This window comes from Trichoderma camerunense (assembly GCF_050948025.1).
Source record: "Trichoderma camerunense strain CBS 138272 chromosome Unknown V8C40scaffold_8, whole genome shotgun sequence".
Lineage (NCBI taxonomy): Eukaryota > Fungi > Ascomycota > Sordariomycetes > Hypocreales > Hypocreaceae > Trichoderma > Trichoderma camerunense.
Window position 1 is genome coordinate 725,301 of NW_028145362.1, and position 25,049 is coordinate 750,349.

At 48.4% G+C, this 25,049-nt stretch overlaps 6 protein-coding genes across 6 annotated transcripts; 3 read left to right on the forward strand and 3 right to left on the reverse strand.

Annotated features, from left to right (window-relative positions):
• Nucleotides 1-1,074: 1,074 nt before the first annotated feature.
• On the forward strand, nt 1,075-2,637 carry V8C40DRAFT_244053 (NAD(P)-binding protein). Its single transcript, XM_083215568.1, has 2 exons — nt 1,075-2,286; nt 2,355-2,637. The coding sequence occupies exons 1-2, from the start codon at nt 1,385-1,387 to the stop codon at nt 2,479-2,481; spliced, it is 1,029 nt and encodes a 342-aa protein (XP_083073642.1). The 5' UTR covers nt 1,075-1,384; the 3' UTR covers nt 2,482-2,637.
• Nucleotides 2,638-2,819: 182 nt separating this feature from the next.
• Nucleotides 2,820-6,892, reverse strand: V8C40DRAFT_244054 (uncharacterized protein). Its single transcript, XM_083215569.1, has 3 exons — nt 6,676-6,892; nt 6,010-6,607; nt 2,820-5,945 (listed from the first exon to the last, which is right to left on the reverse strand). The coding sequence occupies exons 1-3, from the start codon at nt 6,832-6,834 to the stop codon at nt 3,016-3,018; spliced, it is 3,687 nt and encodes a 1,228-aa protein (XP_083073643.1). The 5' UTR covers nt 6,835-6,892; the 3' UTR covers nt 2,820-3,015.
• Nucleotides 6,893-7,632: 740 nt separating this feature from the next.
• V8C40DRAFT_244055 (uncharacterized protein) lies at nt 7,633-9,767 on the forward strand. Its single transcript, XM_083215570.1, has 4 exons — nt 7,633-8,438; nt 8,546-8,683; nt 8,761-8,787; nt 8,935-9,767. Exons 1-4 carry the CDS (start codon nt 7,959-7,961, stop codon nt 9,331-9,333), a joined length of 1,044 nt encoding a protein of 347 aa, XP_083073644.1. The 5' UTR covers nt 7,633-7,958; the 3' UTR covers nt 9,334-9,767.
• V8C40DRAFT_244059 (uncharacterized protein) lies at nt 9,400-11,151 on the reverse strand. Its single transcript, XM_083215571.1, has one exon. The coding sequence runs from the start codon at nt 10,907-10,909 to the stop codon at nt 9,512-9,514; it is 1,398 nt and encodes a 465-aa protein (XP_083073645.1). The 5' UTR covers nt 10,910-11,151; the 3' UTR covers nt 9,400-9,511.
• A 1,200-nt stretch (nt 11,152-12,351) lies between these two features.
• Nucleotides 12,352-18,560, forward strand: V8C40DRAFT_244061 (uncharacterized protein). Its single transcript, XM_083215572.1, has 3 exons — nt 12,352-16,077; nt 16,138-17,098; nt 17,161-18,560. The coding sequence occupies exons 1-3, from the start codon at nt 12,841-12,843 to the stop codon at nt 18,474-18,476; spliced, it is 5,514 nt and encodes a 1,837-aa protein (XP_083073646.1). The 5' UTR covers nt 12,352-12,840; the 3' UTR covers nt 18,477-18,560.
• Nucleotides 18,561-20,462: 1,902 nt separating this feature from the next.
• V8C40DRAFT_244062 (uncharacterized protein) lies at nt 20,463-21,733 on the reverse strand (the record flags this gene model as incomplete). The annotated part of the gene is made up of 2 exons (XM_083215573.1): nt 21,474-21,733; nt 20,463-21,411 (listed from the first exon to the last, which is right to left on the reverse strand). Coding segments are annotated over exons 1-2 (881 nt in total), but the record flags the coding sequence as incomplete, so codon positions are not given.
• Between the last annotated feature and the right edge of the window lie 3,316 nt (nt 21,734-25,049).

Below are 25,049 nucleotides of genomic sequence, written 5' to 3' on the forward strand. Positions count from 1 at the left end.
AGACCAAACTTTGGCAATCGTTGTGAGGTGATTCTAGACGGGTTGCCCTTAAGGCTGTCTTCACAGCAATTTTAACCTGTCCCGAGACTTGGAGAACCTGGTCAATTGAGTAATATAATTGGATGTCTTATTAAAGGGACCGCTTTAAAGGGACCGCTCGCATCTTCACAGCAATCTTAACCTTTCCCGAGATCTGGAGACTTGAATCGTCAAATGCTATCTTGCACATCCTTGACAGCAATGTTCATTACTCTTACAACTTTGAGAGGCCCAGTCGATACTATGGAGAAAGATTTGGGGGTTCATGACATTTGTGACCTGGGACTCTATAGTGATGAATGTGAGCTACCTCGATAGATATAATGCAGGTAGAAAGGAATTGCATTGCAGGAGGACGAGAGTGGTATAAAGGTGGATTGAAGGGCGACTTAGTGATAATGTATACGGAGTACGTTAGGACCGATTTAGTGAATGTGCATACAGGTAGATGAGTTTCCTCTGGGTGTGATGAAAATGCCAACCAGCCTCAATCGTTACGACACCGGACCTCTTTTTTATTGTCCGGAGCTTGGGGAGAATCAATGTCTCGGCTTTTAGGAATTGAAAAAGCCGAGTCTGGTGAGCGCAAAGAGATCGGGATGGAAATTTACGGTGTGGCGTCTTAAATGTCTTGGATTCTGTGTCTCATGCTGATTTGGCTGATCAATGGGAATGATTCAGTTATGCGGTGTGATAGCATTACCAGGATTCTGCTGCTCTGGATTGACGCCCTTGAGAGACATGGCCAATACTTTGACTTGATCCTATGATTGTTTCATCTACAGTAATGTCTGCGTTGTGAAGCATTTAGGCTACACTCAGCTACGTAGTATTTACGAACAATACGACGGTAGATGGATTACTAGCATGGGAACATCCACTTACTTGTCTCTGCCGAATCGGGGACTAGTAAAGGTCGCACTGCAGATCAGATTGGCTCGGGTCGGCGTACGAGAAATGCAGGGCAGCCGCTGCTACATATCCTCCCTTGCTAGCGGGTCAATGACTTACAAGGCAGCTTTACTCAGTCGTCATATCGAGCAGACGCGATTGACTAAGCTGGCAGATGCCTGACGAGACGAGGGCGGCTGGATCATGCAGGACGTTGATATCGGAGCAAATGTTGAGGATGGCCCTGTGACTAGGGGAGAGGAACGTCCTCGAATCTCGAGTCTCTTGGACCTTCTCCCCTCCTCCTCTCTCTTCTTCTCTTCCTCAAGTCATCTTCTCTGTCTACATTACGTCTGGTACGGTATACTGAATTGCTTGGCTCATTCCTTTTCATCATCTTTGCTCAATCCCCTTTCCTCTCTCTTTTAGCGCATCGTCTTTTACATCCTCTAAAATGCCTGATCCAGATTTCCCTACCAAATGTATGGCAGACTTCTTCTCCAACCAACGGAAGGATCTGCCCATTGCACTCGATACCGAAAGCGTCAAGGATAAGACTTATATCGTGACCGGCGCTACTCGTGGCCTCGGCTATGAGGCCGCCAAGCGCCTTGTCCAACTTGAGGCCGCCAAGGTGATTATTGGTGTGCGCAACGCAGAACAGGGCGAATTTACAAAGACGGCCATCGAGAAAGAAGCCGGCCGCAAGGATATTATTGAAGTGTGGGCTCTGGATCTGGCCTCGTACGACTCTGTCAAGGCCTTTGGCAAGAGACTGGAGACGATCGACCGTATCGATGCTCTTGTTTTGAACGCTGGCGTCTCTCACGCTGAGTGGCAGGTCAAGGAGGGCAGCGAAGCCCAAATGACGGTCAACTTCATTTCCAACCTTCTGTTGACCTTTGAGGCGCTCCCAATTCTTCAGGCCAGCGCGAGCAAGCACGACATCAAGCCTTGCATCGTCGTTGTCGGCTCTATGGGTGGATTCTTTGCCTTTGAGAGTGTGAGGAAGTTCCCCAAGACGGGCATTCTCGAGGATCTTAACGACAAGGCCAAGTGGAAACCCCTGTTTGACAATCGATACAATGTGTCCAAGCTGTTTGAGCATTTTGCCGTGCGTGAATTGGCTTCTCTAAAGCCTGTTTCCGAAACCGGTATCATCGTGACTCTCGTTGATCCTGGGCTGTGCAAGACTGAGTTTATTCATGAGCAAAGTGCCTTTACGCGTTTCAAGGCGTGGTGTGCAAAGCTGATAATGGGACGGAGTCCCGAGATGGGCAGTCGGACGCTAATTCACGGTATTGCGGCTGGTGAGGAGAGCCATGGGAAGTATCTCACTGCTTGTGAGATTCGAGAGTAAGTCTTTACAAGAACCGGCCATATCTGATGATTAGAACATGACTAATGCTGACGTTTTCCCTTAGAGATCATATTCCGGAGTGGGCAACCAATGAAGCCGGTCAAGTGCTTCAGAAACAGGTCTGGACAGAGCTCCTTGAGAAATTGGAAAAGATTCAGCCTGGTGTTGTGACTGCTGTCATTCACGATTAAGAGATATAACGCCTAGATCTTCTTATACTACTGGCGCTGCATGGTGGCTTCTGTAGTGAAGAGTGCTATTTTCTGACAGCATTTGATGGCGCACAATGAGATTGATACAATGACAGTTGCGTACCACATAATAATAGAAGTACCGGATACATGCCAGTTGTCAATATTAGCAAGCCTGTGCTGCGATGATGTCGATGCTGACAAGGGTGACTCTATATCGACGTAAGATGAGCGCGGGTCTTAGTAAGAGGGGCTTGCATCACACATTTCCATGCGTCGCAATTATATGCGAACACATCAGTACAAGGAACACAATTTGCATGGTATACAACATAATCGTTCTTCTTGACCCCATCACTGTTTAGTGTTTATCCACTTTGTCAAGCTGCTTCCTTAACTTCGAGTACCTCATACACTCGTGGTGATATAGATTAGCTCGATTCTGTCACCTTTCACTCTACATTAAATCGGCCGTAATAGAATGAATTAATTCTCGTTATGAGCTCTATCTATATATTCACTCGCATCTCAAATCTACGTTGTATTGGATGAGCTGTTAAAAAGTTGGCTAATATCTGCTTGACTGAAAAGCTCGGCGTGATTCTTCGACGCTGTGTTCTTAGAAGTAGGCCATATTTGATGACCGCCAGTCTTATTACCATGCTTCCACGAGAACTTGTCTCCTGGATGAGTGATATTTGATGCCGGTGGTATTAGCGGTTGCTTCGATGGCTTTCCGATCAAGGGCTGTGCCACCTTGGAGTAAGCATACAAAGAGATGAGAATGCAGCCACCAGTATTTGGAGGTTCAAGAACATATGCACCTCCATAACTTGTCTTCTCCGAGCTGTCATCTTCATTCTCACAGAAGAAATCAGTGCTCCAGGCCTCTAAGCAAAGTTCGGAATTCATCTCGTCCGATGCGAATGGGAAAGACTGTTTTGCTCCGCATCCAGCTTGATTAGGAGCCCACCCTGCCGATGCCACAACGTTATAAGTGTCTCTCTCCACTTCTTCCACGAAACCAAACGTGTTGTCTGGATCTAGAACATAGCTAGCCGAACAAAAAGACTTGACCACGGTCTGTGTTTCGTCCAGGGAGAAAGAAAGGTAGCCATCAAGTCCGTCAAAACAGTAGGCATTGCCAACATTAATGGCCGTGTTGGTTGGGTACGGTGTGGATGACGATACTGGGGAAGGCGACTTTGTGGTAGTAGCAGGAGGGTTGCTGAAAGTAGATGGGAGGAGATTTGTTAAAGTAACAGAGATGGTAACTCCTACGAATGAAGGAATAATGACAGCACGAGTTCCGTCTAAAGTGGTCGTAGAGACGGAATTGACGGTGGGGATGGGGTAGGCGGTCTGAGCAACAGTCACGTAACCACTGACAACAGGATATGGTGTCTGCTTGACAATGACACTCTCAGAGTACGTTGTAGTAAACGTGGATCCAATGTTACCAAACACGTTGACATCGTCGCCCTCATCGTCAGTGGTGGGATTGACAGAGACTAGCGGGCAATATGAGCCAGTTGTTGTGGCAGTTGCAGTGAGAAAGCAACCGGTGATAACATCCGAAGAAGTAGTTGTACATGATTGTGTCTGACAAGATACCCAGTAATCTGTCACTGAAGATGTCGTGCAGTCACAGCCAAGATAAGTGTTGCAAACGGTAGCGCACGGCTTTGTAGTGCAGACTTGATGACACTCAGTGTTCGTCTCTGTCTCACAGTCCTTGGTTGACTTGGAAGTTGTCGAATTCTCTTCACAACCCTCACCAACACAGTCGTCTTCGGACCCTGGGCCACATCCAGGGCCAATACATCCATGTGATTCATCTCCACCGCCGCCACTTGAACCGCCCCCGCAGTTAACGAGACAGAGGTGACCACAACCATTGAGACAGATAGGTCCCGGGATCCCAGCTGAGATGTGAATATTGCCTGGGTGGCCTGGGGGATGGGGGCCAACGTCAATGCCAGTCGGGAAGGGGCCTGGTTTATATGTGTAAGTAATGCCATGAGTGGGCTCCGTAATGATTACGGGCGGTGCGATGATACTGCTTCGTACAGGGACGATTTCTGAAGTGGCCGTGGTTAAGATGATGTTAGACACCTCAATCACGGATGTCGTGACTGGCGGCAGCGTGATGAACACTGTAATTGTAGTTGTGAGGTATGTAACAACACCAGTTGTGGTCTTTGGGTAAGTCTCTTCAATAGTCTCTGTGACGACCGGAAAGATGATTGTCGTCATGGAAGAGAGTGTCCATGGCGGTAAGATGAGCGTACAAGGCGGCTCACAGGCTGCTGTAGGCGATGGGGATTGCCATATAGTAGGGTCAATATACACAACGGCGCCGGTGCTGCTACTTGATGCAGGACCTGATGCCCCAGGAATTGACCATGTGACGGTTGGAGTCGGGTCTGGGTTTGGCGTTGGTACGACCAACGCTGGACAGTCGTTGACTTCGGTGATGTCTCGGGGGCCTTGGACACACTCTGACATTGGAGAAGAGGAATCTCCGTTGTATGCCACCACGCAAAACTCAAAGTTCCAGGCCCCTGGGAACAGAAATGTTACCCCAATACAGGGCACTTCTGAAGTGTAGCCACCCAGTATGTAGGGCTGATCTGGCTCCAGCAGAGACCGAGTATAAAAGCCATAAGCGTAGGCGTTGGGGTTGCTGTCAAACGTGAGCTGTACAGTTGCACCCTCCTTGATTGTGGCTACCTTGAGCCCAGTTGGAGCGCCAGGCACGATTCCACCAACAATCGCGCCTTTTCCACCGGATGGGAGGCCAGCACAAAGTACACCGTCAACAGTAGCCCAAGTTTCAACTGCAACCTCTACACGGTCCCCGGCGTCCATACCATGATAACTTGCCGAGGTTCCTGACCACCCATAATCTGAGAGAAAGACTTGTGAGGTCTGGTCATAATAGATGGCGCCGTATACATCAACGTCATATCCTGTAACAGCATCCCATGACATGTCGATCCCGTCTGCAGTGGATCTGACAACAACATTGGAAGGACCTGGGGCACACGTTGGGTTTGCTGTTGCTGTGACTTGAGCACTTATTCCTGAACGAACGTCTGAACAAAACGCCTGGACTTGGTAAAACCACTCGATACCAGCAGCAGTCCATGTTGTGGCATACATTGGCTGGGTTACGTTGAATACGGAACTAACCGCGCCGTTGAACCCAGACGTCACAATATATCCATAGGCGCCGTCTACTGGATCCCACGTCACTGTGATTCCGCAAGTGCTTGGAGTGGCTTTGAGATTGACGGGTGTACTGCAAGCCCGTGCAGGAATGGTGCCGTTGATAACGAAAGCATTGCCGGGCCAGTTGAACCCCTGAGAGAGGGTGTTTGCAAATGCTTTTGCAATCTGGAACTCTCCCAAAGCATTAGGATGCAAGCCGTCAGATCCTGCAGGACATCCATCAGGGTTGCCTTTCACCTCGTTAGAAGACAACAAATTGAGGGGCTTGGCCAAGCAAGGCATCAAAATACTCACAAGAATAGTTTTCGCGAAATTGAACTAGTTTAATGGGGGATTCGGCGGTAGACAGACTTAGAAACAAACCAGGCAAGGCACCATTATAATCATCAGTCTTGGTAATGAGATCATCACGGCCACCGATGAAAAGCCTCTGAGGAATATTTGCAATCGCAAACCCGATGTCTGCTTTGGCCGCACGGGCATTCTTGATGAAAGCCGTCAAGCTCTGCAATGTTCCATAAGCATCACTTACGAACCAGCCAACATCATTGAAGCCGAGTTCAAGCAGAATATAATCTGGTTGATATTGTGAGACCAGTCCTTGAATGAGGCTCATATCTTGGGCCATTTGGCGCCCCCAAGCTGCAAAATGACGGTTTCCTCCATTGAAAAATCCAGAGTTAGAAGGAATACCGGAGTTGTATCCACCAAGCTGGCGTACAGGCCCGGGGCCTGACTGCGTGTCTTGGCCATATGGGAGTGGAGGAGTGGCAGGTTGGACAGGATCCTGCTCAACTGTTCCTGTGTATGGACCTACAAAGTTGACAGACACGCCATTGTTATGAAACCACTCCCAGAGGCGGTAACGCCAAGTAAAATCACCATTGCGGCCCTGTGAACGTCTTAGCACCTGTCATTGCCCAGCAAAAGAGTTTGGTGATGCTTCGTTCATATTCTCACCTGTGAGATAGAGTCTCCAACGATCATAATTGAAGGATTATTTGTAGGAGAAACGACAGCATTGGTCGTCAAACAGAAACTCAGGAACAAACTTAGAATTCCGATGACTGACATCGTTGAGGGCCTTCCGGGCAGACATTGCCCTGGAAAGAACGACATTGATTGTTTCAACTGGGACAAACCAGTGTAAAGAGTTGATATGAATAGGATTTCTAAATATCTATCTTTAGGATAATCATGGCGTGGACTGGCTCTTTTGTATTTACATTGAGGTATTACACCATAACGATGGGCTCTTCTGGACAAAGGGATGCAGAATTTGGTCTTCCGGGAAAACTATCTACGGCTGTCCCGTCCTTTGGTATAACTCCACTTGAAAGGATCCTTCGAAGTAACATGATGTTGGTGATCCGTTGATATCAAAGTTGATGCCATGTGATATTGCGCCGTGGAGGTTCAGACAAGCTTAATTGGTTTAGACCTTAAGACAAGGTCGTTCCACCTCCCTCATAGCGTTAGCAGTATCCGATCCAACAACGTTAACTACTCTAATTATACCACAATCTATTGGTATATTGCGCGGTTAGTTAATGTTGTTGGTTGAGCCTCAATGGTTGGATGATAGCAAGTTCCTTATTTAGTCTAGCTAGCTGAGTGACAAGACGGTTAACGTGCCGCTTCATGCCAACGCCAAGATCGAAGAAGACAAGCTTTTGACAGCAGCTGAAAAAATATAGTTCCAGTCCTCGGAGTGGTTCATTTAATTGGTCCAAGTCTCTCACAAGTTTATACCTCAAATGCATGTTGGACGTTACTGTGAAAGAGGTAGGCTGATGAAGATAACAGCAATGACTCTCCAATGCAGGAATCTGTCAAAAGTCCCTCAATGAGCCAACATCACTTACCATCAGGCTGAAGTAGTCGTCCGCAATCAAGGAAGGTGGCTGGAGTGATGTTGAAGAAATTGACTATTGACGAGCAATAGTCCGGATTTCTAAGCATTGTAACCTGAGTTGTCATGATGGGCTGATACTGAAACTTGTCAAGGGTTGAGGCTCGTCACACGTTGTTGGCCGGTCTAATACAATCAAATCCTCGGAGATGCTAGTTTATTATGGCACATATACTCAGATGCCCTCTTCCTCTGTCCGCCTGATCAAACCCTTGATAATCCGGCGGTTCTCCCATACCAAATGAGCCAGAATATTTTCCTTAGACTTCCTAGCCTGCTTCCTTCTTGGCTTTGTGCGCAAGGCTACCACCAAAATTGAACAACAAATACAATGGATAAAAAATCTTCTTTCTCGTGGAGATGGTTCTTCACATACTCCGTTGTGGTCACTTTTTCTCTTCTTCTCTTTCTCTATGCTGGACCGTCGCAGAACCCCGGCCCAAATCCTCAAGTGATTGCGGCACGGACAGTTGACCGTGATCCCGTGGTTCGCAATCTCACCAAAAGGGCTCTTTCCTATGAAGACGCTATTCCAAAGGGAAATAAACTTCATTGTCTGATGGCCAAGAAACAATCAGATCCTCCACCAATAGAGGCTGCATCATACTTGCAAACGCATGGCATAGAAGCCGTAGAGGGATGGGAAGACGCCACTGATGCTGGTACACCCTTTTTCGGAACTAAGTTGACCGCAGCTTTGAGAGGGCTTGGGGTCTCCGGGAGTTTGCAGGATATAAGCTGGGATCACGAAAAAGCAGCCAAGATTCTGTCTGACCCAGACGACGAAAATAGTGAGAGGGTCACATCCGCAGTAGGTGCTGTTTGTGTGCAACTTTTCCCACGCTCTTGCATTGTCGCAGTAATTTGAATCCTGAATAGCTAGACAACAGATGCTGACACAAGTGACCTCTTCGGTAGCCGTCGGGCGCATTCTTTTATAGCTCTTTCTTTCCTAGACGTGGTGTCATCATTGCTGATAACAATTTTTCCGTCGATGCTGCCATAAAAGAGGATAAGAACCTCGTCGCAGCTGAGATTACGACACATGTTCGTCGAGTAAGTTATGGCCTCAGACCCTGATAAAGAAATATCTGTTCTTTCTCTTTACTCGAAATGACTGACCATGTCTCCAGTGGTCTGATGCAGCATGGATGCAATGGGTACGTGACTTGCTTGCTTTCTGTCTTTTGTGATAGTTTCTCATCTCTCCCATTGTTCATCACTCTCATTGGCAACTCCATAGAAGAGCATGCCGATTCTAAATTGCAAAGGAGAGCTTGCTAACCTTGCAACGTGGCTTAATGCAGACAAAGGCCTGTGATGAGGAGGGTATTGATGACGTGAGCAACGTTCAATACATATTTAGGGCAACTGTCATAAACGAAAACAGTCTCTCGATCATATTACAAGCCTTACGTCAAAAATACAAAGACAGCCCCTCAGTCCCACCCATTGGACCCTGGAATAGCCGCCTGACTCTTGACGTTACTCAAAATCCTGATGAGTTCTATGCTGTTCTGGGTAGTCCTAATGGATCAGGAGTCGCTTTTCTTCTAGCGACTCACAAAGCAGCACTGGGAATAAAGACCATCAATAAGGTTGATATATTTGTTGGCGATACCAACCCCTATACAATCCCAAGTGACGGCATTGATGGGGCTGACGCTGCAAGCATTGTACTTCTATTCTACGTCACTGCGCCATGACCTACGCTTTGAAAGTGATAGAGTAACCTTACTCTGCTGCTGGAGCAAGGTACCCGTTATGATTGTGTTTGATAACGACTAAGAGATGGATTGGAGCAATATAGGTTTTTAAATTGTTCAAAATATTGCAATTCAAAATCAAAAGTTCATATATAACTCTGAAAAAGGGCGTCGCGCCCTATCGAGTTGTTATTCCAAGCCTCCTTTTCTCCCGAAGCGCAGCCTTTACGCTAGCAACCTCTTCAGGGGGAAGAATACTCTCCATAGCAAAATGATAAAACCATGGCGGACGCGGTTCTCCATTCACTGTCCATTCCTCTCCCCCTCCCCATGTTAATCCCAACAGATACAACCTCCATCGATCCCAAAAAGCAAGGCCTAGTGGGCGAAAAGAGTCAAACTTGACGCCCTCGAGGGGTGAGACCATCCTTACCCTACCTGATGTAAGCTCTTTGAAGGCTCGCATACCAGGATTCGGTTGGTACAGGTAATTTTCAGTTTGGCCCCATTTTGAGGCGAAGCTGATCATAGGTTCACCATCCTCGGGCACGGGAGAGCCTCTTTTCAAAAAATAGATCTCGTCATCACGGCGAAACCCATACGCAACTGGTGCATCCCCGTTTGGCTTTGGAGAAGTCATTGTCCGCCTGGCACATACAGCGGTTGAAGGAGCTCGGGGTAGTCGATAATATGTGCTCTTTTTTGTATTTCCAAGAGACTTCGCATACAGCATCGCAGTTTTTATCTCTTCCACTTTACTGTGGTTCCATTTTGACACAAAATCCGGTGCTTCCTTGCTGCTGAGCGTCTGAACATTTTCATCAGACCAGCTTATCGTTTCCGCCCTGTCTTCGACTAGGCATTGTAGTTCACCTATCAGCTGTATAACCCACATGGCGCGTAAAGCTCTCATCTCTTCGACCCAGGTGGGCTCCCCTGCATCAACCACTTTGACGGGGGTACCGACGAAAACGCGATCTTCCGGTTTAATTTCTCCCCAGTACCAAGGTGGTGGATCATAAGCGTGCATTGGTCTGAAGCTTGGATCTCTTATTCGTGCTAGGCATGATTCTAAGCATGCTTGAGCTAGACAAGATAGATGATATGAGGTCGCAACGACTGATCGGAGTGTTGCTACTGGTATAATGGAGGTCGCGAGTAATTTGGGGATGCGCGAGGGGAGGTGGAGTGAGGTGTTATATCCATGGAAAGGGCCAGATTGAAACTGGCGAAGCATGAAATTTTTTTTGAAATCTTGCAGGTCTCGAAATGGAAGGATTCCAGAGCGTACGAGGATGACTGCTCTTATGAGTTCCGAGGTGCTTGAGGGTAATACAGAATTTGGCCCAGAGAGAATGCCTTGGATAATAATCAGAGCATTTCGATCGAACACGCGCCATGTCTGAGGCGATGCCCTCATGAGATTCCAGAGCGTGTCGAGACCGGGCAATTGAGTGACGATTTGCAGCAGTATCTCGGGCGCCAGTAGCTCCAACGATGCCGGGCGATGAGGCCTATTGGGTTGTTCCATGTCTGAAGCGTCCATTTGTTTGGTGCAGCTGGAGTTTTGAGGCATAACATGAGATGGGGGAGGACATTAGGGATATTAAATAGCGCCGAAGGATGATGAAGACTTGCGGGGTTTGATGCCAATCTGTTGTTGGTTCCAGATGCATGTACGGGTATTCCGCAGGCCAATTTCGAGACGGTAAAATGAGGGGTAAATTTACAAAGAGCTCTTTCGGCATATTGGCAGAGCAGGATATGAAATCTCTGACGCTGGCAAACAGTGAAATCTCAAGAACGATTGTCTGCGACTCTTGTGACGAGACATGGGAAGAGGTGATTGGGAGAAATAGTCCAGGCGCTTATGTTAGGGCTACGGTTAAACGTCAAGTGACTTTGTTGTTTCATGCCTACGAAATTAATTTTATATTGTAACCACTGTGATGTTGAATCACGAATACCTGGATACACATAAAAATCACATGTCGGTAGGTGGGATGCATCTAGACAGTGGTGAGATGGCGAACACGGCAGCCCTGTTCCTTAGCAGTCGAGACGTTTACACGACTACATGTACTAACATAGTTGCCGTTATATGATACTTGTACCCCCACACCTGTATTTGGGCTTATAAGAAAGAAAAGAAGTGGACACAGAGAAGGAGAAAAAAAATAATAAGCGTCTCAAACTTTTGATATAAGCAGTCGTCATCCGTTGCCCGCTCAAAGTCTAATTGACGTCTTGACAGGTGCCCAGAGTGGATGGCCGCGCAACCCTCCCACAGTAAATCCAGGGCGGTTTGAGGCGGTGCAGGGGAGCGACGCGAGTCTTTTAGCTTTGATGCATGATTCAAATAGTTGCTGCAGAGGGAGGCGTGTGGCTGAGTGACAGACCAGGGGGGGCGCTGCTAAGTGTGAATACGAAGGATTGTGGATATTGGATGATGGGAATTGCTTGGTGGAAATTTGTAAAGAGAGTGAGGGGGGCATGGGTAGAAGAAGTCCTGGTTGAGTTATTTGATTGATGTTAATTGCTGCCGTTATAGCATTCATACAGGAAACAACTGATTGAAACCACGATGCAAGTGACATCAGCAACTTATCAGTTCTCATGGATGTTTCATCTTCAATTCTTACACTCACATAAAAGTCATTGCTGCACCGTTTCAAGCCATTTGGCAACACTGTGAGCCATGATGCCACCAAACTGGCCTAAACGGGTATTGATAGCACGATGTGGAGCTTGGGCCAGGCGCTAGAAATACAGTGCCGATTGACGGCTATGCAGCAACCCGTTCCAAGCGCCCAGGGGGGTAGACAAAATAAACGCACCGTTGACTGCAGCAACAATTGAGGCCAAAGGATTCAACGTTGTCTAACAACAAGGATGTTCCAGTTGCCAGTTACTAGTTTCCGTATGACGAAACTGTTTTAGCGTAACCCATTGTTCTCTATACAATAAACCTTTATCTGCCGTTTGTTTTTCTGAATGATACCGTCCATTTCCAATCATCGAATTACTACCACAGTTCCTCAACTCTAGGTCTTTTTTGACTCTACTGTCCTCCTTATTTTGTCGTAGCCCGGGCTGCCTCTTTTGGCGCCTCAAACTAAGCGAGTAGGCCTATTAGCTGTTACCAGCGGCAAGCGCCCGCCCCCACTTAGCTGAACAGGTCCCCTACCTGTCTGTGCTGTAGCTCTTAATAGAGCTGAGGCTTGGGCATTTCGAAAGGCACCTTCACCTTTTCAGGCGACGTGAACATTGAATATCCAACTTGGGCTCTACTACTTCTTTCTGCAACATTCAACATCCAACATCTTACACCAACAGAGCGGAGCAGAGCAGAGCCAAGATCAAGCTTCATCTCATGCCTAGCTGGAACTGCTGCTTGCTCCATTGAGCATCGCGCATTCCTGGCTGCGACAAGAAACCGCTGCTGATTCGACCGATTTCCCACCACCAAATGCCAGCGCCACAAGTCTAGCATTAGCAGTACAAATCATGCCTTCATTCACGCCAGACGAGCGCCAGCGCAGGATTGTTCAATTGTCGCAGCAATGGGGCATCGAGCTCCCCAAGATCCCTCCGCCCTTATCGCGGCCCATGCGCCCGCCCTCGTTCCGCACTCCCGCAGACGACCAGGTGGCCGATGGTCTCATCCAGCAACAGGCGGCTGAATCAGCAAAGACGCGCCCCAAGAGCGGTCTGAGTCGCGCATTTTCCTCGAGTAACCTGAAGAAGGGCAAGGGCTTGGACGCAAAGGACATTGTCGATGTCTTGGGGCAGTGGATCGCCAACTCCGGCTCTCCGGGCGTGGCCGAGGCCCTCCTCTCAAGGCTGACGGCGGCTGGTGTTGATCTGTCCGGCGCTCAGCAGCAGAAGAGTGGTATCCTGAACAGGAGGAAGAGCCTGGATAGCTTCGATGGCCGCACGCAACTGCTGAGGTCCGCCGTGGAAAGGAACCTGATGGACATGGTCCGGGTCCTGCTTCCCCATGCTGACACTCTCGCCCTCGACGCATCTCTTCCTATTGCCATCCGGAGCGGCAATGCGCAGATGGTGGAGAATCTGCTGAGGTACGGCGCCAGCACCTCACGATTGACCGAGGCACAAACCGCCTTTCGCCATGCCTGCTCGCTTCATGGAATGTCGGCCATCGTCAGCCTGGTCCTTCAGTCAGAGGGCCGGCCTCCCGACGATCTAATCTCGGACGCCATGATTGACGCCGCCAGAGCGGGCAACTTACAGAGCGTTCTCTATCTTAGCCGCTCCACTGCGGATGGAAATCACAAGCAAGCCGAAGCCTTGAAGCAGGCGGTCGAATTGGGACGCAAGGACATTGCCGTTGCCATCATCATGGGAAACAGGCCACCACAGCGACCAGGCCTGGACAACGCCTTCCAAGCTGCCTTTGAACATCCATCGATGAATCCGGACTCCAAACTAGAGCTGGCAGAGCTCTTGCTTTGTGCCGGTGCTGGAGGAGACTTTTTATCCCAGGCGCTCGAACTATCTTGCGAAACCCAGTTTTACGACATGGCTAACCTGCTAGCTATGTATGGTGCTTCCATCGAGTATAACGATGCTTCGATGCTCAAGGGCGCCATTGCTCGCGGACAGCTAGACCTGGTTAACTCACTTCTTCACGACAGAACAGCCCTCAGCCCACCAGCTGCGTCGAGTTGTGTGTCGGCCATTCCAAAGCAAGCTGCCCCTGAAGTCCGCTACACCTTGCTAAGTCTTTTGCTTAGGAAGGGAGCCAACGGTGATGCTCTCAGCCATGTCCTCGTAGATGCTGTCGAGGCTGGTGATATGAATTCCGTCGAGCTACTTCTCAACCCTTACTTCTCAGCATCGCAAGCCAACGAACATAATAAACCCATGAATGGTGGGCGCCATGCCGTAGCATCAATTGATTACCAAAACGGAAGAGCTCTCTCTGCCGCCGTTATGCAGTCGAATATTGAGCTGGCAAGGAAGCTCTTGACCGCACGCCCTTCGGCTAGCACACTCACAACTGTATTTCCACTTGTCATGAGGTTGTCTGGCGCAGATCGTTATCAAATGGTCGAGCTGTTTATAAAGAAATCGGTACCTGCATCCAGTTTACATGCTGCCTTTCAGGATGCTATTGGTGAGGACATTTCCAAGAGAGACAAGGCACTTATCAACCTACTCCTACAAAAGGACGCAGACGTAAACTTCAACAATGGCGCTGGGCTAGCTCCTCTCATTTCACAGAAAGATGTCGGTCTACTCGCTCCTTTACTGAAGAAAGTGACCCCACAAACAGCTGCAGCAAGAACGCACGACGCTATGCGAGTTGATGATCATAGAGCGAGATTCGATATCATGACGTTGCTGTTCCAAGCGGGTGCCGCCACCGGCGTGGTTGAAGTCGCAACAGCGTTATCGGAAACATTGAGCGAGAAGCCTGTCGACATGTCCTTACTTCAGCTGTTGCTCCAACATGGCAATGCAGACGTCAATGCGCTTGACGGTGCGGCTATGGCCAAAGCTACGATTAATCCCGATCCCAAGGTCCTTGGACTGGTTACTAGCCTAGGAAAGCCTACGAGCCAATCAATTTCGAAAGCACTACAGAGCCTTGCTTCGACACCTCCATCCGACGGAAAGACTGTGAAATTGAGAACTTTGTTACCAAAATCTGATCGAAAAGAAGATTTGGATAGCATCCTTGCTCAAGAGGTGCAGTTCATCTCGCGAGATCTCAGCCAAGCGCAGCCACCACTCAATACGCTCAAAATATTGCTGGAATCCGGAGCTGATCCGAATGCGTACCAAGCCGCCTCTTTGTGCCATGCAATAAGGGGTAGCAAAATACAGATTGTTGATCTGTTATTCGGACCCCAGTGCCGTCTGAGCCAAGCTTCTTTGGGCTATGCGCTTCCTCACGCTTTGCGGCTGCAAGATCCTATGAATAGACAGACGTTGACCACGAAGCTTGTGGAGGCCGGAGTATCACCGCAAGAGGTCAACCGGGCATTGATACATGCAATCAAGACGTACCCCGAAGACTTTGGCCTAATACGGATTTTATCAACCAAGGCTGATACCTCAGACGGTGAAGCTTTGTCTCTCGCCATATCAAGAGAATCTGCCGACGTAACTGACATTTTGCTACAATGCTCCAATCATTCAGTTGGAAACCGTAGCTCGGCGCTGACCAAGGCGATGGAAATTAAGAACCGCACAACTAGAAATGCCCTCTGCCAACGCTTATTGGCATACGAGATATCGCCGACCGCTGCGTCAAATGCTCTGCTAGTCGCTGCCCGTGAAGGCGATGTCAAGCTGGGCGATATCCTCATGTCTCATGGCGCAAGCATGTCGCAAAACAATGGCCAAGCGGTTATAGAAGCATGTCGTGGGGGATCTGTGGAAGTACTCAAGGTTCTTCTGGGAACAGACATGACGGTCAATAATACTACTCTAGAAGAAGGATTTCAAGCAGCTACCGAAGTCCGGGACCTGAGCAAACGAGCTATGATCTTTGAACAGCTTCTGGGTAAGGGGTTTAGAGGAGAGCTTGTGGATGCGCAGCTGGAATCAGCAGCAAGGTATGGTGACGGCGGCCAGGCCATTTTAAGAGTACTGTTAGTCGCCGGAGCGGATCCGAATTATAGCAATGGCGAGGCTGTTGTTGCGGCTACACGAAGCGCTTTTATTAAGAACCTAGAGCTCCTCCTTGGGGTCTGGGATGAAGGTGATAGCCAGGTGAGTAAAAGGACTCCGCCCTTAACTGTTTGTCCTAAGCTAAACCAGTGGATTTTGCAGAAGAAAGTGTCTCCTCCTACGTTGATTCGGGCACTTAAAGCTTGCTGGAACCTGAACCGTGATGATCGATATCTCATAATTAGCGATCTTATGAAAGCAGGCCTGCCCGTTGCGGAAGACTTGCATATTACATTGAACGATGCGGTCAATGAAGAAGATTCAGAGGAAAGATTGGTGAAGCTCTTGCTGGAGTATGGCGCTTCACCTTTGGCCAACGGATGCAAGACCTTGGTCGATGCTGCTGAGAAGTCACTATCCTCAACACTGGCGCTCCTATTGGATATTGAAATCCCCCAGCAGGATATCAACATGGCGTTTAATAACTCCTTCAAGGCCGACAAGTTTGAGGCTTGGTTTACGCCATCTGGTCTGGAAACAGCGGGGATGCTGTTGGATAAGGGTGCAAAGGGCGATGCTCTTAGCGAGGCGCTCGTCCAAATTATGAAGCATGCTGACGAGAATTTGGAACTCGCCGAGGTGTTTTTCGACGTCCTCACCGCGCATGGTCCAAATGTCGACTACCAGAACGGAGAGCCCCTGCGGTTGGCTGCATCCCAAGCAAACATTGAATGGACTCACAGATTGCTCGCCTGTCATCCATCCACAGAAACTCTCACATTTGCGTTTCACAGCATATTCGATACTGCGCTCACTCAGGACGTGGTTTTGGAGCTTTTCCAGATGTTTGCAGACTATCATGAGGGAGACGTTCGAGTTGATGTCATGGCGACTCGTGCTGGCTCCATGCCAGTGCTGGGAAAAGCCATCTCACAGTATCCTCGCTCCTCGACCATTTTGACGACGCTGTTGGATGCTGGTTATTATCATGACCAGTCCATGCTATATAAGCTACATCCTGAGATTGAGGAAGAGGAGGAGATGACGCTCCTCACATGGGCCATTGCCCAGCCGCAAAAGAAAGTCAGTTCTAATCTGATTCAGATTTTGCTCGAGCGAGGAGGTAAGTGAATCACATACCATCCATTCGTAAGTAGTAGAGTATCTTGCTGACATTCAGAGTAGCCAAGGTCAACATTGGGACCAAGTTATCGGGGACCACTCCTCTGATGCTAGCTGTCCGGGAACGTCGCTCGGATATTGTAAAGTTGCTTTTGCTGGAGGGAGCTGACGTCGATGCCATGGACTTTCTTGGAAGAACTCCAATGGCAATGGTCACTCACCTCAGTGGTGACGTTGCCATTCAAATGATGTCCAGTCTCCTTGCAGCAGAACCGTCAAAGGACGATGGCTCGCTGCACAACGCCGCGAGAGATCTCAACCTTCCAGCAGTTAAAGTTCTTATGGAAGCAGGCCACGATCCTGATTTCCCTAGCCCACTTCACAATGGTCGCAGCGCCCTAGGAGAAGTTTGTCTGCACGGGTCCGATGCTGGAGAGATGACGCCTGAGCGAGAACGAAAAATGCAAAAGGTCATGACTTTCCTTGTGGATTCGGGGTCCGATTTAACCATCAAGTTGGACGGCAAGTCTATATTATACCTTTGCTTCGACGCGACCGATCCTGTATCTACGACACGGGCGTTGCTGAAGAGCGGCATGTGGAAGCACATCAACAAGCCATTCAACCAGTACGCAGACGAAACGTTTGTCTATTCACCAACAATGTATATAATCAAGGTTCTGGCGTCACTTGATGCCCATGACCAGCTCCTTTCTGTTCTTCGCGCAAGCCGTGCGACGGATGTGTATTATGCCAAAGAAGGCAACCAACCCGAAGGAGCCGTCGGATTGCCGGAAGACTTGGAAGTGAGAGAGCGAGTCCGAAAGGCCCGCTCGGAGCGGCTAGCGGAAGAATCTCAGGATTTTGCTCTTGCGCTAGCCAGGAAGCGAGAGATCGCATCTGTAGAGCAGCAGATACATTCACAAAAAGCAGAGATGGAGGATGCCCGTCGCAGAAGGCTGCAGACCGAGGACCTCGCTACTATTCGTTCCAAGGCCCAGCTCGAAGAGAGTCTCGCGAACGATGCCTTTAGGCGACGTCTTTCAGAGCAGAGAGCTGTGACGGAAGCTACGCTGGCGAGCTCGCGGGCCCTTGCCGCGTCCGATCTCGAGGCTGAGGAAGCTAGGCAGCGCAAGGCCCTCGAGTGGGAGAACAAGCTCAACTCTGAGCGGGCGGGTAACGCGCGCGCGCTGATTGAGATGCGTATCGGCGAGAGGGAGGAGCTTGACCGTATCGAGGTGTCGGCCGAGTCGCGGATCCAGAGGAGGTTGGAGGCGCAGAGGAGGTTGGTTGAGAGTCAGGAGAAGTTGGCGGGGAGGTTGGCTGGTTCGGGAGGGGATCCGAGGAGGCAGATTGGGTATGTTACTGAGTTGAATTAGTGATGTTTTGGCTTTTGGATGGTTCTGAATGGCGTAAGGGGGTTTGAGCGATTGGATTGTAATTTTACGATTTATGAAGTATATACAACTTTTTTTTTAGTTTGTTCAATACTGTGTGACTGGTGTATGTGAATTATGGTGATTTATGTCAAGTTAGTTAGTTTACTTGATCTAAAACATGTTTCGGGGTTGAGAGTCTCCCAAGCACAAGACAATGAGTGACTTTTTGTCATTACACTTAAGTAACATAAGAAGACTTTATGGCTATGAATGCTGTGAAATGGCTGGTTGGATGAGATACAAGGCTGGGTATGCGGATAATAGTAGTGAACTTTCGTGGCGTAGTATTACTGGTTATCCTGTAAGAAAAATGGATTCTTATGAGGCCTCGAGGGAGGTTGAAAATGCTGTGAAACTTATTTCTCAGATCCTAATGTGGCCCCACCGTTACTGGCCATCCTCCAATGATTTGGAGTCTTGTGAGGCCTCGAAGGAGGTGAAAAATGCTGTGAAGAATTAGTGGCTATCCAAGAGGTCCTGTAACCTTGTGCCCTGCTGTTATTGGCTGTCCTGCAAGAAAATGGATTCTCTCTAGGCCTCGGGAGAGGTTAAGGTTGCTATGAAAAAATAATCCTTCGGAAGATGGATTCGAGAAGATGGTGTCTTATCAGAGGCCTCGGGGTAGGTTAAAGTTGCTGTGAAGGGCCGTCGCCTCGCCAAAACTTCCTTTAATCTTTCAGCCTCACTCTCCCTCACTGGTCATCCAGCAAGAATATGGAGTCTTATGAGGTTCTAGGTGAGGTTAAAGTTGCTGTGAAAGCCCATCGCCTTGCTAAAACTTCCCTTAATCTTTCAGCCTCGCTCTCTCTCACTGGTCATCCTGTAAGAAAATGGAGCACCTCTCTTGGCCTTAAGGGAGGTTAAAAATGCTGTGAAAGACTTGTGAGTCAGGAACTTGCGTATGGTGCATGATCTTGCTGCTACTATTAATGTGCGCACCTTTAAGGCTGAGTGTTAACAAGTGTGTCGTAATTATGCAAGAAAATGGAGTTGTAAGAAAATGGAGTTGCAAGAAAATGGAGTTGCAAGAAAATGGAGTTGCAAGAAAATGGGGCCTCTTTTAACTTTAAGAGACCTCAGAGTGGCTGTGAAGGACTTCTGATGCGTATGCTGAGACTTGCATGTGTACTTTGTCTCAAGTTCTTCCTGCTACTACTCGTCATTGTTTGAGAAAATGGAGCCTCTTCAGACCACAAGAGAGGTTAAAATGGCATTGAAGGATCTTATTCGGCCCCGCACATCCATCCCTTTTCACCCCCACGATGCCCAGACTGAGCCAAGAGATTGAATCGACTTGGCAGTCTAGCCACCTTTAGTTACCAACCTGAATCTTCAACCTCCAACGTATACTGAGATATTTATGCTCGTTGAACCGTGATGATCTAGATGTTACGATCGTCTGTTCTCCTGCTACAGACGAGCGGAACTAGGCTTATTAGTGCCAGGTGGAATATATAACAAGTATTTTTGTGGATGAGAAAGACATTTCTGAGCGTGCCAACGTCTTGATGCTGGATTAAGGGGCTCTTCTTTCTTCTTCTCTTCTATTATCCAAGATGACAGCCAATAATGCCCTAGTGTCTATAGATTGTATTCTTATTCTAGATTTGAGCGGGACACACTTCTTGGCATTCACGCACGAGGTCCTTCAACATCTGTGAAGATAGATCAAGACACTCAAATGATGGAGATGGGTTATTCTTTGTGGAAATTGACTTTTTTGTGCCATCTGGTAGGAGAATATACTTCCCTTATGCTAGAAGAGAAAAGAAAGGCTCCATCTCAGAGAGAAAACATGAGTGGTTCTTTTGCTCCTCCACCTCGCACCAAGGCTTTTGCTATACTAGACCTCTACGGCGTTGAGCCTCCAGTATACCGGTCTTTACTACATTGTATTAATCACTTGCACCATTGGACATGTAAGAATATACTTGACAAAGTTTTATTTCGTTAAATGCTTCGATACTATTTACAACCCTCCTCTCGGAGTTGATTGAGAATTCGAATCAAGCGGAATGTGTCTTGGACTCGACCAAGTTCATTTTTTTTATAGACATCATCCAAGAAAATCATCGTGTTTGCGCATAAATTATGGTCTTCGACTTTACATCATTATGCCCACAACCATACTCTTCCTCCCAAACATCCATTTACTCAACCTCCTCGATGGAGCGGTTCTCAACGCCGGCAGCGTTGCGTCGCTTCTCCTGCTTCGCCTTCCAAGCACTGGGGGGAATGGGCAGGGGGATACCGTGGGTAGCGGGTCCGAGTCTTGGTGATCCGGAGCTGTCAATGCCCCAGGTCTGAGTGATGGTCTTGCTGTTGGAGGTGGGCAGCTTGCCGTAGACGGTGTTGGCAGTCTCACCGGTACCGTCCTGGAACGCGGTGTAGCTGGGCTCGGTGGTGAGGACAGTCAGGGGCTGGTTGGCAGTGTAGACGATGGTACCCGAGCCAGAGGTGAAGCGGCCGTCGGCAGCGTTGTAGTCGCCGACGATGTTGAGGGTGAGGGCGGAGATGGGAGACTCATAGGCGGAAGTGATTTTTCGGTTGCTGCCGTAGACGGGAAGGCTGGTCAAGGTGACGGAGGTGGAAACGGCCTGGCCACCGGGAGGAGTGTAGACATAGGTAATGCCAGTGATGACATTGGTGGAGCTGAAGGTGGGAATGATGTTGATGACGGCACCGGCGGGAATCTGGTTAGCCTTGGGTAGAGTTGTGATGGTGGACTCGCTGTTGATGACTTGTTGATAGGTGCCGGCGGGAACGGTGCCAGACCAGTTGTCAATGATACCGTAGAGAGTTCGGTCTCCGGGCTGGGAGAAGACTACATATTGTTGCCAGTTGGGGGTAGTGCTGGGGGCACCGGCAAGCTCCTCTGTCAACACGGGTTAGTATTCTGTTATACAAGCAAGAACAATAAGACTCAGAGTCACTTACGGGCATAACCGTTGAGCTGGAAGCCAAAGCCGTTTGAGGCAGAGATGAGAGGCTCGGCAAAGGTGATCTCAACGTTGAGGCCAGTAATGGCATTGCCTCCATCCGCAAGGAAGTAGTTGAAGTTGCTGCCAAGGCCCTGGGGGGGTGGTGCCACAGACATCTTGAAGTAGTGATGAAGTTTCTTCTTTTATGATAGGACAGAACTTGTCAAACTGACTCTTTGCTCAGACTGGTTCGAGTGAGCTGTTGCGAGATGGTGCTGAATCAAAAGTCTTTGAATAAATGTCCAGAGCGCACCTTTTATGTGTTTCTCAACATCCGCCTCATCCTCACAACTACCTTGGAATCATCAAGTCTAAGTCCAGCGACTTGCCTATATCGGAAGTCTTATCGCAGCTGCATCGTGATCTAAACAACAAACTTCAAAAGTACGACTACTACGTTCCTAATCGAGAGCCCAGATACGAGACTCGACATGTCTACTGATGCTTTTCCAAAATTCCTTCAGCGCACATAGTTTCCGTACACTTGATCGGAAAACGCCCGTACACAATTAAGAGTTTTGATGAGCTTCTGTTTTCGGAAAACGTCCGTAGATGTTAAGGAACTCTTGAAAAAGCCCCTCCCGTTCCCCGGCCCCCGTAGGTAGCGCTCGGCTCAAAAAACCTCCGCCCATTGCCCTTGGATTGGTGTTGATCGGATAGCAGATGCCGTAGCGCCGGAGGCACGAGATATCACCTTCGACTTAGACTTCGTGAGGGGGCGTATTCCGCAGTGCACTAGCATTAAACGTGCCTTGTGTGGTTAGCATGATCGGTATATTCAGGCTGTGACATATTATCTCAACAGCTGCAGGCAGAATGGCGTCTTTCTCCAACTATAAAAGTGCCGGGGTTAGTTGGAGACTAAGAGGCTATGGTGAAGCTAATACTAAGTCTAAGTGCAGCGAGTTGCCTATTTGGGAAGTTCTTATCACAAGCGGGCCACTCATGAAGAGGAGAGGAATGTGAAGGATGTGGCGATGTCGCGATCCTTTCTCATGCTCACGATATCATGTGGTTGGATTGCAGCGGCAGCAGCTCAGATCACTTGCGGGGTTGTTGAGTTGATGCGGTTACAGTTACAGTACTCGTATATCCATCTGTACGCGCAATCTTGACAACTCTCTGCTGTGTGGTTGTCCGCGGACGTGCATACGAATCTCTGTCAATACGACCGCCAAGACGGTTGTCTAAACGGCTGTCGGTGCGCGGCACATGGCTCCCGAAAATCCCATCGGCTTTTTCTTGGCTGCTTTTTCTTGGCAGCTAACCGGAAGGCAGCCACCTCCGTCAATGCGATTAATATCGGCATGGGGCTAAGGTGATTGATAACATCATCAATGGACGTTGGCAATGAAGAGTCATCTGCAGTCCCTCATGATGATCATTTGAAACAGAGTTGAAGGCTAATGGAATCTTAAATTCCAATCTTTGCAGATCTCTTTCTATATTGTGTTTTCACCAGTAATTTCTACTGGATTCCGGGAGATCGTCTTCCATCTCTTCGTCTTGCCTGCCTTCTGTTCCCCCACAAGCAAGTCTATGTGGGGGGTTTTCCGTCGAGAGGGGCCCTCGATTCCGTCAATCGATCGAGCTGTTTGTCTATTTTTGGCCCCCGTCTTAGCATCTTGATTGGCGAGACTTGGCTAACCTAGCAGATCGCGCCATGATCTGACCGAGTGGCGGATGCACATGTGGCTTAATAGATGAACCTGTCTATCTTGCTGTTCCATGTCCACTTACACCAAAACCCTGCCGTAAGAACCTTGATCACAGCACATATCACATGCTCTAAAGCACGAATAACATTCCGCAGATGGCATCCTCGTAAAACGACTGACACCCTCCTACCGCCATCCCCATCTTGGAAGGACATGGCCGTCCCCCCTGTAAGAAAACGGAGCCTTGACGGAGGAGGCCCCGATAGAGATAGAGGTTCAGATTGTTGTGTAAGACCTGAGTCACGGTAAGGCAAGTTCTGTCAGCAGGCAATCTAGAAACGATCGGCACATAACGCCTGACCGTTATATAAGTCACTAGATACAACGCTACGACATGTATAACTAGCGTCAAGTGTTACACCGAGGGTAGCCATAATGGCAGATATTAGATTGGATAGTGATAACAAATGATTGAAACAAGGCAGCAATAGCAGGCTGTGACAAATACATATTAAACGGGATTCATCATATTACCCATCTCAAGGCGTGCTGATTGTGTCCATGATGGCTCCCTTGTCAGATTCGTCAAGCCAGGTCTTGGGCGGAGTTGAAGACGTTGTGAAGTACCCCCCGGGAGCTAGCCTCGGCTGCCTCCGGAAGAGGTTAAACTGCCGTGAAGGAACTTCAGCAGAATTTGCTTAGCCACTCTGCGCATTCACGCTGGACATGGTGGTAGGCTGATTGCACTTACATGAGAGAACCGCGGCATTGAGTTACGCGTCGCGTCACACCATCTAGCAGCAATTTTCACAATTGAAGGCGTAATAAACCATGGGCTGACTTGAAAAGGGGAATGACTATTACGGGAGTTGGAAAATGCCTAGTACTAAGCAAACATCCACATAACCGACTTAAGATGGTATTTGTTTGAGGGAGCGCGGCGATCGAGCATCTCAAATCAAGACTCTACACTCTTGTGACTACATATACTTGGAGTTTAAATACCGTAATAATATACAACTTCAAATGCCTTTGGATACGAGGACCTTATTATTCAAATATGTACTATCTATCTCTAATTTTCCATTATATACGATATTAGTGCACAGGTACGTGGCCGCGCATGTTGGGCTTTGTGACTTGGGATACGAGATACTAGATGGCCGACTTGGGGTGCTAGACAGCCACTCTTCTGCAAAAACGTGATTAGTGTACCAATCGTGAATCTGGCTATTTGCTCATGAATATCTTTGTGTAATCAAGAGCTGATTACAGGGTAATTGATCGTTGCCGTCATGTTCATGGGACATAGGGTAGAATTGATGACTAGTGATGCTGTGAAAGCAATTATGCGCGTGATCATAACGAGACATAAGTGTTCATGCTGCAAGATATTAGAGCCCAAATTAATTTTTCGGCCATCGAAGGAGATTTAAGATGCTGTGAAATTTGCTCCATTGGATCCATAGATGCCTCAAAGCGGGCCTTCGCGTAGAGAATGTCAAATAGTATGCATAGGAGATAAAGAAAGTGGGGATGCCCGTGATATACATGGATGTTTGAACTCTCTTCCAATTACTTTGCGAGCATAAAAGAGACAGTAACTGTAATCATCCTCTCATTGAACCATCATAATGAAATATAACGACTCATCATTGTGCTAGAAAGAGGCCAAGTTGACTCAGTATCTCTGGCTCTCAAAATAGATGAGAAATACCGAGTTCGGTCGGCTTCTACATGTACTGTACCGAGCATACTGGCACATAAGAGCAGTAATAGTGTTCATTTTCTTCGTTTTTGTCCCAAGTTATTAGTTGAGACGAGGCTGTGCCTAGTTGCGTTATTGCAAACAATCCTCCAGCAGGCAGCTATGA

Bases quoted from the DNA above. Each gene is read 5' to 3' on its own strand.
- V8C40DRAFT_244053 (XM_083215568.1), top strand. From the start codon at position 1,385: ATGCCTGATCCAGATTTCCCTACCAAATGTATGGCAGACTTCTTCTCC. The intron at 2,287-2,354 runs GTAAGTCTTTAC...GTTTTCCCTTAG, and splicing joins ACTGCTTGTGAGATTCGAGA to AGATCATATTCCGGAGTGGG.
- V8C40DRAFT_244054 (XM_083215569.1), bottom strand. From the start codon at position 6,834: ATGTCGTTCTTTCCAGGGCAATGTCTGCCCGGAAGGCCCTCAACGATG. The intron at 6,608-6,675 runs GTGAGAATATGA...AGACGTTCACAG, and splicing joins TTGGAGACTCTATCTCACAG to GGCCGCAATGGTGATTTTAC. The intron at 5,946-6,009 runs GTGAGTATTTTG...ACGAGGTGAAAG, and splicing joins ATTTCGCGAAAACTATTCTT to GCAACCCTGATGGATGTCCT.
- V8C40DRAFT_244055 (XM_083215570.1), top strand. From the start codon at position 7,959: ATGGATAAAAAATCTTCTTTCTCGTGGAGATGGTTCTTCACATACTCC. The intron at 8,684-8,760 runs GTAAGTTATGGC...CCATGTCTCCAG, and splicing joins TTACGACACATGTTCGTCGA to TGGTCTGATGCAGCATGGAT. The intron at 8,788-8,934 runs GTACGTGACTTG...GGCTTAATGCAG, and splicing joins ATGCAGCATGGATGCAATGG to ACAAAGGCCTGTGATGAGGA.
- V8C40DRAFT_244059 (XM_083215571.1), bottom strand. From the start codon at position 10,909: ATGCCTCAAAACTCCAGCTGCACCAAACAAATGGACGCTTCAGACATG.
- V8C40DRAFT_244061 (XM_083215572.1), top strand. From the start codon at position 12,841: ATGCCTTCATTCACGCCAGACGAGCGCCAGCGCAGGATTGTTCAATTG. The intron at 16,078-16,137 runs GTGAGTAAAAGG...TGGATTTTGCAG, and splicing joins GGGATGAAGGTGATAGCCAG to AAGAAAGTGTCTCCTCCTAC. The intron at 17,099-17,160 runs GTAAGTGAATCA...CATTCAGAGTAG, and splicing joins GATTTTGCTCGAGCGAGGAG to CCAAGGTCAACATTGGGACC.